This window comes from Alligator sinensis, unplaced genomic scaffold (genome assembly GCF_000455745.1).
Source record: "Alligator sinensis unplaced genomic scaffold, ASM45574v1 scaffold872_3, whole genome shotgun sequence".
Taxonomy (NCBI): domain Eukaryota; kingdom Metazoa; phylum Chordata; order Crocodylia; family Alligatoridae; genus Alligator; species Alligator sinensis.
This window is the reverse complement of record NW_005842137.1, coordinates 2,230,440-2,241,511: the sequence shown is the minus strand read 5'-3', so window position 1 is coordinate 2,241,511 and position 11,072 is coordinate 2,230,440. Positions and strand designations below refer to the sequence as shown.

Sequence of the window (11,072 nt, the reverse complement as noted above, 5' to 3'; positions counted from 1 at the left end):
GGGCAGGCGTCCGGGGGGGGGGGGGGGGCGGGCGTGGCGGCCGCCGGCGGCTTCCGAGGAGGAGGAGGGGGTGCCGGAGCGGCCGGCGAGGAGGAGATCAGCCCCGAGGACGACCAGCGAGCCAACCGCACGCTGTTCCTGGGCAACCTGGACATCACGGTGAGCGAGTCGGACCTGCGGCGCGCCTTCGACCGGTTCGGGGTCATCACGGAGGTGGACATCAAGAGGCCGGGCCGCGGCCAGACCAGCACCTACGGCTTCCTTAAGTTTGAGAACCTGGACATGGCGCACAGGGCCAAGCTCGCCATGTCAGGCAAAGTTCTTCTGCGCAACCCCATCAAAATCGGGTATGGCAAAGCCACCCCCACCACCCGGCTCTGGGTGGGGGGCCTGGGGCCCTGGGTGCCACTGGCTGCCTTGGCCAGGGAATTTGACCGTTTTGGCACCATCCGCACTATTGATTATCGGAAAGGTGATTCGTGGGCCTACATCCAGTATGAGAGCCTGGATGCGGCACAGGCTGCCTGCACCCACATGCGTGGTTTTCCTTTGGGTGGGCCCGACCGCCGCCTCCGAGTGGACTTTGCGGACACGGAGCATCGCTACCAGCAGCCATACCTGCAGCCGCTGCCCTTGCCCCCACCTGCCCACTATGAGCTAGTGGCAGAGGCAGCTGCGTTTGGGGCTCATCGGGGAGCCCCACCTGACCCACTTCGGGGTGCCCGGGATAGGACACCACCGTTGCTGTACAGAGACCGGGACAGAGACCTTTATCCTGAGGCGGAGTGGGTGCCTCCGCCACCCCCTGTACGGGACAGGAGTAATCGGGCAGCTGCCTATGACCCTCTGGAAAGTCTGGAGCGTCGGCGGGATGGTTGGTCCCTGGAGAGAGACCGAGGGGAGAGGGAGTTGGGTAGCAGTAGCAGGGACCAACCGAGGAAACGGAGACTGGCTGAGGATGGAGGCCGGCACTTGGACCGCTCTCCAGACAGTGAGCGCTCGTCTTCGTCCCGTAAGCGACATTGCCTGGCTGCAGCCTCTCCCCCAGACCGCAGCCCTGATCCTGGTGTGACCCGGGAGCGCTACCTTAGTGATGCAGAGCGTTCGTCCCGTTTGCTCCTGCTGGAGCGGCCGTCACCAATTCGGGAGTCACGCAGGGGCAGCCTGGAGCGTGGCCAGAGTGAGAAGCGTGACCGCAAGAACTCTGCTGAAAGAGAGAGGAAGCACCGTGTCTCAGCAGTAGCTGCTGCCCAGGAGTGCAAGAGTCCAGCCAAAAAGGATGAGCGCACGACAGAAGTGGGCAGTGGTGGAGGGTCCCGGCTCAAACCCCCACCCCAAAAGCAGCAGCAGCAGCAGCAGCAACAGCAGGATGGAACGTCGCAGTCTGCTGCAGCCCCCAAACTGTGCCTGGCTTGGCAGGGGATGCTTCTGTTGAAGAATAGCAACTTCCCGTCCAACATGCACCTGCTTCAGGGGGACCTCGGTGTAGCCAGCAGTCTTCTGGTGGAGGGATCAACTGGTGGCAAAGTGGCCCAACTCAAGATCACTCAGCGTCTTCGCTTGGACCAGCCCAAGCTGGATGAGGTCACTCGCCGCATCAAGGTGGCAGGTCCCAATGGATATGCCATTCTCCTGGCAGTGCCTGGCACATCAGACAACCGCTCCTCATCTGGGGCCAGTGAGGCTGCCGCCACCACCTCTACCCAGAGGCCACTCAGGAATCTGGTGTCCTATCTAAAGCAAAAGCAGGCTGCTGGGGTCATCAGCCTCCCTGTAGGAGGCAACAAAGACAAGGAGAACAGCGGGGTTCTGCACGCCTTCCCACCCTGCGATTTCTCCCAACAGTTCCTGGACTCCACGGCCAAAGCTCTGGCCAAATCACAGGACGACTATCTGGTCATGATCATTGTTCGTGGTGCATCCTAAAGCCCTCGTTCTCTGTACCCAACCCTGCCTACTCTTCCACGCAGCCCTTCCAGCGTGTGCCAGGTGCTATGGGATACAGCCTTAGCCAGCCTCACAATTATTTTTAATTAGATCTTTATTTGTAGCTAATACCCCTTGCCCATTTTTTTCTGTACCTACATTTTTCTATAAACTGAAGTTAGAAGCCAGGAAGGTTTAGCCATTAGCATGAATAGGATATTTTTGAGGATCCCTTATCAGTGAGAGTAGCAAGGAAGTTAAGCCTGCTCCAACAGGGAAAAAATGAAAAATAAAACAAAAAATCTTTTTTTTTTTTTTTTTTTTTTAATTTTAACTCTTATCCTTTTTTCATTTCATAACTTTTAAAAACACATTCTCTAGAGTTACAAAGCTAAAAGACCAGATTTAAAGTGCTCAGTAGTTAGTACAGAGAACCACGTACCCGATAGTGGACTGGTGTCAACTTGTTCTGAGTCTGAAATTCTATGGAGGCCTCAGACCCTCAGCTCTCAGATAAATAACCCTTTTTGTCAGGAGCCTGAATGGTTTCACTTTGGGTCCAGTGACTCAAGGTTGAAGTGTTTTAGGTCTTGTGGTACACTGTAAAACATTTGAATTTCTTTATTGGGTGTTAGTTTGAGAATTGCAACCAGTCCACAGAAGTGCATGCCAGGAAAGTATGCTTTTAACAGGTGTATTTCTCCTATTCATTGGAGTTTTGTTGTATCCCATATATGCACTTTGGGTTTGTAGCAGTAACAATGTTTGGTAAATAGGCCAGGACTTTGTTACAAACCGTGAATGTCTTGTGCTTACTCTAGTATGCAAGAAACAAGTAGGTGCTTTAAGAACATCTTCAGTCATATGTCGTTTTTGTTTTTACTGCCTTTTTCAAAGAGTTGCAGGTACAGCGAGTTCCAGAATGCAAACTCTGAATAAGTGTGCTTCTCTTCAGAGATGGTTTTTAATTCTGTGAAAAATGAAAGTTCTCATCATTATTTTATCTCTTTGTTAATAGAAAGACAGTGCTGTCTGTCTGAAGACTTTTCAGGTACAATACCGTGGGCATTATGTGAGGTTTTTCCAGTTGCCTGGACTGCCTTGTCTTTTTACACATCTTCGTAGAGCATTAAAAGAATTCCAAAATGTTAACAAAGCAGTTCACTTTGTTCGAATAATATAGTTCATTTTCACTTCAGCAAAAAGTTGAACTCCATGATGTTTTTTTTCCAGTTATCTTCATAAATCCTTGAGAATATAGGTTCTGGTAATAAATTTTTTAATATTGCTACAGAGATTTACAGATCTCATTGTAGAAAAAAATCCACTTGAGTATTGGCCAGAATCGAGGAGTATGGGTATGTACAGTGGGTACCACTTTACTCTGTGGAACCTGGACCATATTCCTGTGATAACTAACTAGTCCTGGTTAGACAACACAGGCCAGGACGATGAATTGGATTCTTTTCCAGATCTAGGTTCCAGTTAAAGGATCTGTAGTGTTAGTAATTTGTGAGGCGGGAGCTAATGGTTCAAATTGCAGTCTACAGGGCTGACAATTAGAGAAGAACGTCCTCTATCTGAGAAGACTTGCTGTTGTGGCTGTAAGCCACAATTCACACAATTCTAAAATGCTATTTTCAGAGAACTGGATTTTTAAGGGCAGTGTTTTTTCTAATGAAAGTGAATAGCTTGTATCCCAAGTACCACCTTTATTATATATAAAGGGGTACTTTCTCTTAATATGTACTTTAATATTTTAGGGGTTTTTCTTTTCTTTGGTTAAATGAACACATGAAAACCTCATTTAATGCTCCTAATATTTATTGAGGGTAAAATGCAGAACTTCTTGATTGTCTTTCACCATGAACATTAATAGGCTTATAGATAAATAGCAGAATTCAGCTGTTTGTCTTACTATTAACAATGAGAATTTTGGAAATGGCACCAGTAATATAAGGGATGTTTCGTATAATGTAGGAAATACAGCATATTCACCCTTCTTGCAAAGAATGTTTTCTTCTAGCAGGTGTCTATGTTGCATGTTAGCATGTAAAATCACTGATGCTGTGTAACTGATTGCATTGTATTAGGTTAAACATTTATTGCATTTACAATGAGTTTCCTCATTGTATTTGGTGCCAGAAGAAGTTAGAATCATTTTTTTAAATGAGCCAATCGCCCTAAGGTGTGCGTGTGTGTATTTAAAAAAGCAAACAAAAAACCCAACTTCCATTACTTGTGTCATTGGGGATTCACAAGAGAGATACTAGCACTGTATCTAGGGTTTGTGAACACTAGGTTTGTTGTGTTCAACACTTAAAATTTGCCAGGAACAGTGTTTGTTACTCTAATATGCAGTAGACACCTGTTTTTCAAACCCACAAAACTTGGGGTCAAAGTACAGTTTGTCTATCAGCAAATCTCATTGACAGCTAACTGAGAAAATCCCATTTGGAAAGAGCAGCATGCGTGCACTTTCAGTTTTGCCTTTGAAACAAAAGCAGTCTTGTTCTTTGGTTCTGCTTTTGAGCCCAAGTTGTATGTGTACTGAAGGCTAATATGGAACGGGCTAGACTGTATTTCTTACTCCAGGTTTTCTGGTTCCTTATGGGTTATCTGCTTCTTTAAATCTGGTTTATTTGTGGTTGCTACTCTGTAAGCAAGGATTTTTAACACCCTTTAAGGGTATCTAACAGTGAAACAGCTGACTGGTGCCATTTTTTGACACAGCACTTAGCCACAAGCTGCCCTCAAGTCTGATACAGCTCTTTTTGGCTGCACTTTGTCTTATGCTATGGAAATGCGCAGCATTGGAGTAACTGTCCATTTAAACCTCCTAGGCCAGGGCTGAATACTAGCAGAAGTCCATATTTAATGCCACTTTTGCATAGAACAAAACGGATCTAGGAAACGTCAGATGCCTATTTGGCATTATGTGGCTCTAATGAGACCTCAGCATCTTTTCTAATGCTGTCTGTAGCAGATGTTCTTATTTCTTGACTGAACTGAATGTGGAAAAGGGCTCTCCTTTTCTTGAATTGTTTCATAGTTGTGCTTTGGGGAAAGAACCTCAAGTGACTCATACTTTTGTTAAGGTTTTAGATTTTTACAAATTGGAAACTTTACACAAATTACTTGGCTGCTAGCCAGCAGCATTGTTTGCTTGGGTCTCTAGTGTACGGTCTCCTGTTCACTGGCACTGCAGCATGAATTTCAAGGTTACCTCAAACAACTGTAAGTTATTGGTACTTGTGGTCTAGACAGCAAATGTCATCCTTGCAAGGATCATAGAGAAGCAATTGGAAATTTGGGCAATGTGGACAAATGCAATGCGTTTTAAACTATTTTTTTCTTTTTAAAAAAAGAATGCATTATAAGTGTGCTGTCTCTTCTTGCCAATAGAGACAGCCTATTTAGTCTCCTGTAGGGGGCAAGGAAGAGAGGACACAAGTTTCTTGGGTTGTTAGGGCACAATCTGGCTTGTGGTCGCTGAGTTGAGGAGCTTTGCGTATTAGTAAGGTGGAGAACAAAATGGTTCTGAAGGCCTCTGAGGACTGGGGAAAGCTTCTGGGGATTATCCTTTCCCATATCTACTAAAATAAACAGTGTTGAGCAGTGCTTGTAGGAAGCCTGCTAATTCTAATGAAGAAAAATCAAATTTAAATCATTGCTGTGTTTCCTGAGAATTTGGGATTCTTTCCCCTTGCCTCCCATTCTTAATGACTTTCTACAAATAAAAACTAAGGACATATATTCCGATGAATCATAAACTTGATGGAGAAATAATCTTTGTATAAGGCATAAGCAAAACAGACCATATTGGATATTTAACTTCATGCAGTTCTGGTTTTATAAAAATGATGGATACTGCCTGGAAATACAGCTTGAATAGTAACAGTTAAGTTTGAATAGGTGCACCCTTGATTTGGCCACTCCTCTAAAATATTAGAATTGTACCCTTCTGTTGAAATTTAAATAGCAAAATGAGAACAAAAGAGATAAACATGTAACACTACATTTCATGTTTTTTATTGAAAAAATGCCTTCAGGAAATGTCTTCTGAGGAAAATCAAGTGAATTATTACTCATTCAGTTGATTTTTCTCGTTGTTGTTTTTTTTTGTTTTTGTTTTGCCCTGTTCTACTAACTGTCAGAAAAATTGAATATCTTTAGTCCTGTAAGCCTAGTTTAACATCAGTCCAAAAAAAACAAACCTGCACTACTTGTTATGCATTTATACATAGAAGGTGACTTCATTTCAAGGTTTTGTGCCCGTGGGTGATATTGGTGCTTTTTGAAGTCCAAGTAGAATATTCAGAAAGGCCTTGTAGTTTTTTATGTTCATCTGTATAATGTAGGGAGGGGAAAATCAGTTGTAAACATTTGTACTGAATAACATTTTCTTTCCTCCTGCAAGCAAAGCTGGTGGACTGCGGAAGGCAACATGGAATTCCAAGTTCTAATGGACCTTTGCGAAGAGAAGCTGTGGCTTGTGTGGAATTTACATGGGCCTCGTGATGGAAGAAAGCTTATCTGTTTAGTATTTGTGCATTTTACTAAAATGGCAGCTTTAAAAAAAAGTTGTGTATCTGCTATTGTGATGCCAATGCCCGTGTTTTAAGTGGAAAAAAAAAATGACCTCTTTGCTTTGTGCTGTGTACACAAGATTTCTGGAAAAGTTAAAGGAATACCCTTTTTATGGCTCACACAGCTTAAAAGTAGCTGTCACTCAAACATGCGCTCACAGTTGAGCTGATTTTGTTTCATTCTAAATAAATTGTTTCTTTTGAGGAAAATGGTTTTTCTGCCTGGAAGTGAATTGACGACAAACCGTTGACCCCTTTGTTTGCAGCGGAGGGGTACTTGCTGCTGCTGCTCAATGTTTGATCTGATAGTTGTGGGTCTTGAGCAAGAAGCAGGGAGACCATCACTTTCATGCCGACCAGCCTGTTGTATCAAATCTGAAGGATCTAGTTCATGGTGTTGCTGTGGCTCCCCCTTGGTTGCAGTGAAGGGGGTCACTTGCTGCTTAACTCCTCATCCTTACGAGGAAACGGTGCTGATGCTGGCATGCAAGAAGCAGGGAAAGCATCTTAAGTCTCAGAACCGTGTACAAGTCTGGGGCTTCGCTGGTTTGAAGAGCTGGAGTTCCTGAATTTTAAGTTTCTGATTTATTTTGTTCACCCAACTTGTTTGGCTTTAGTTTTGATTTTTTTAATTTGAAGAAAGTTTGAAATTGCTTTGAATCTTGCACGTAAACCTTTGCACCAAATTGCCAAAAGAAAACAGAAATGAGTCCTTTAAAGTGTTAAATGCTGTTAATAAAACCTTTCCTGACATGCTTGAGGAGCTCCTCCGTCTCCAGGGGCTTTTCACCAGAGTTATGCAGTGATGGGTTTAGTTCTGAATGGATGAAGAGTTCCTGAGAGCTAGAGTTTGTAATTTAAAACGCTCGCGTTGGTATCAGTGCCTTATTTTGACCGGTTTTGAAGCAAATGTTCCACACGCCTCGGATGTGCATGCACCCTGACCGTTTCGTAGGTACAACTGCATGTTTGCTTGCAGTTGCCTCATTTATAGTACAGATTGTGAGAGGAAAAAATGGAGGCATCCTTGAAAAATTGTGTGCTGTAGTTCCTGCATTATCCTGTATGGGGGCTCCTGAGCTGTGGAAGGCTGTGCCAGTACAGGAGTACAACTCCATGTCTGCTGCAGGAGACTTCGGGGCGTATTTGACAACACCAGAGCTCAAGAGGAAGCTAACACAGCTGCATCGTTGGCTTCAGAAACCTCTCGCATTATGTTTGCCAGTCTTTGTTAGAATTAACTAGTCGCTGTCTGACATGCAGATGAAGACACCTTGAAATGCAAGCTTGCCCTGGTTGCCTTGAAATACTTAAGCTACTGTGGATAAAGAACCCTAGTGCTGTCCTGTATCCGTGCAGGATGATTGCTAGGCAACAGGTGCTTCTCAACCAAGGAAGCCACGATTGTGTTCTGCAAGGTGTCTGTTCCCGTGGCAAACAGCTGTATAAATCTTATAAACAGGTAAGGGGGTTTTAAGAGGGCAAACTAAATCATGATGTATAGGAAAATGGTTTTGTTTTAACCTTGTTCTTTGATACCTGCTGCCCTGCGGCTGAATACTAACCTCTTACTAATGCATTCATCCCAAGCAGAGCATCAGGACCACCAACCTGAGGGCTGGACTGAACTCTTCAGTGCCACTTAATGTTCCTTTTTTAGTTTGGTCCTACAGGTTCCTGTTAAGAGGTTGCAAGTTCCCTCTAGCAATTAGGAATGCCAGATGCTGGTCCTATGAGTAAAGTGGCAGGCTTTCTTGGCAAACCGGAGAGTTGTCACTTAGCTTGCACATAATGCTTGAGTTAATACTAACAACACTGAACACTGCTTAAACTTTGAATGTACGTGCGCATAGTGAGAACAAGACAATTAGACCAGCAGATTTGTCTATTCTGTTCATGGGATAATGGTATAATAAACATGGGGTTAATCTTATAAGCAAGTGGTCTAGAGCAGATGCACTCAAACTGGGGCTTGAGTTTTCTCCTGAGGAGTTTTGTGTTTATTATGGTCTGAACTATTTTTACTCTTTCATCTTCAGCCTTGCCGATCTTAAATCTGGTGTTTAAGTTCAATTGTATTGTATTGAATGTACATAGACTTTGGGATTGCAGTAGTGCGACAAATGGGAGGTATGTTTGAAGCCTCCTTGGCACTGAGTTCACCTGGCTGGGTTTCCAATCCCAGCAAGAGCGATGAGGGTGTGCTATTGTTACCCAAACAACTGGGGATCAACAAGAAAATGGTTGTATGGTTGGGCAGGAAGTCTGGATGGGTAGGTCTGGGTGATTGGGTTTATTCATGCCCTTTGGCCATAAGAAGTTGGAACTTCCTTGCAAATGCAGGATAGTACCTTTTTGGGGCTAGTCCATAAGAGGTCATATTAAGCATAAATCTTGCTAGAAGACTGTTCTACTCTTTCTGTGTTTAAATGTAATCTTAATTTTTGGTATGTGGCTCAGGGTAACTCTCCTATGGCTGCTCTGTAATGGTGAGTTATTTCTTCACAGGATTGGTCAGCCCCTCTGGATTGGTTAGAGGGACACCTAAACTTCCAGGTAACTGTACATTTTTGTTAAAATTAATCGTTGTAAAGGATAATGATACAAAGAATTTGGCTAATGGGACTTCAGATAAACAAAATCTAAATGGGAAAATTGTTTGATAAGGTGAACCATTTAATTAAAACTGCACTTTAGTGTAAACTTGATTCTAGCTAAATGGATGGGGAATTGGTTGTTTGAATTCACACCCACACTTTGGTATTGTGCTGTTGTCTGCTGTGGCTGCATTGTAAATAAGTTAAAATGTCAGTCTTCTCTTAGACCTGCACAAATTCTGCTTACCACTGATATCAGCAGGGGTTCTGTTGTTCTTGGGTTGTGCAGCTATTTTATTATAAAATGGCAAGAAATTCTATCTTGGGCATTAATTTATCTCTGTCCCACGTCTCAGTGTGGTGAATAAGCAAGTATTTTGGCTGAGTTAGGGGATGGGGAGTAAGTGAGAAATGTTTTCGGTTTGTTCTTTTAACTGTAGGTTAGCCCATAACCTGAGCTTGATAAAGGGGGACAATGTAACTTTTTCTTATAAATATAAGCCAATGGAGGACCCGACCCAACTGCTGTTGGAGCGTGGGATTCTTATGGTTGAAAACAGAAGTCTGATTGGGCCCTTTATGAAGTTTAAGTGTTTTCATCCTCGGTTTATGTTGGAAATGCCCTCGTTCAATAGAATATTATCTGGGGATTGGATTTGGAAGCAGGCAGTACAGACCCTGGTACTACCTTGTGCGGTGTTTACCTAAGTGGTGTTTTTTGCATTTAAGTAATACACACGTAGCTGGAGAATTAGATATATTCATATTAATACTAGACTTTGAGCATAAGATCAGCCTCATTTTGTAGATTTTTTTTTTAATTTGATTTTGGAGCCATTTCAATACCAGTGTGATTCTGTGACCAGGTACTAAACAGGTTTGAGGTACACGGCATACTGGCAGTGTTCTCTAAATTAATACTAAGATGTATCTGTTATCCTATTTATAGTGTAATCCAGAAATTCTGCTTCCATGGTATTTTTTAATTGCTTTCTTCCTTATGGGAGCTGCAACTTTTAACAAATGAGCTTTTAGGCATTTCATGTTCAGTCTACACCTTCCTCTTCACTTGTTAGCCTTATACGCAGATCGCATCAGATAGGAAGACAACTTGCTTCTACTCTGATCTGGCCTACATCAGTGTCATAGTTAAGGTGCCAGGATGATTTCTGGTGCTTGAAATCCTAACTTTGAATAGGCTGTGGTTTTCAAGAGCTGTTGTGAAGATCTGGAAATAAGTGTTTAAGCATTAGCAAGGTCTGTGTACAGAAGGTTGTATTGTGAATGTTTATGAGGTTTTTCCTTGGCTAAACAAGCTACTTGCTTGTGGTTTGTGATTTAAAAAAAAAAAAAAAATGTTCAGGTCTGTATGCAAAAGAATAAGGGAGCCTTAGTGCAGTGTGCTGGACCCCTTGGTTTCAGGCTTGACAGAGGGGTGCTCCATGAGAAAGTAAATCTCTTGACCCTGCAAGAGAACTATTATAGTTGAGACAACTTACTGGAGCAGTATACATGTAAACTTATATTGTTGTTTCCTGCACTGTACCCATTGGGTGGATCAGTGCATAAAACACATTATTTTTATGTCTGCCAAACGCACGCTGTCCACTAACTCTAAAATTGACCTCAAAAGAAATTGGGAAGGATATTACCAGTCTATTCTTAACCATCAGATACTTTCTAACAAATCTTTGATCTTCCTTACGTCAAACAGTTGGATTAGAGGAGCAACTTCCTTGACTAGCCTGTGCCAAAACATTCATGGTATTTAGTGAACCTTTAATATCTAAAATGAGGTCCTTTGGATCCATGGGAATTTTTGTTTACCGCTTTCGCTGCCTTGTTAATACTTGAAAAATAGGGAAATCCCTTTTCTGTACCAGTCAGTTGTGTTAGAGGGACTTTCTATTGAGCAGTATTCAGACACTTTGCCCCTGCTCTTCTAGGCCACTGGGTGATC

At 43.2% G+C, this 11,072-nt stretch overlaps 1 protein-coding gene across 1 annotated transcript in view; it reads left to right on the top strand.

Moving 5' to 3' along the window:
- Positions 1–9,069, top strand: part of RBM15 (RNA binding motif protein 15) — a 9,936-nt gene extending 867 nt beyond the window's left edge. The window contains exons 2-3 of the mRNA XM_025206028.1: positions 7–7,977; positions 9,024–9,069. Of these exons, the coding sequence (XP_025061813.1) occupies positions 7–1,926 (1,920 nt within the window). The 3' untranslated portion in view covers positions 1,927–7,977; positions 9,024–9,069. The remainder of the gene's footprint in view (positions 1–6; positions 7,978–9,023) is intronic.
- Positions 9,070–11,072: the final 2,003 nt, after the last annotated feature.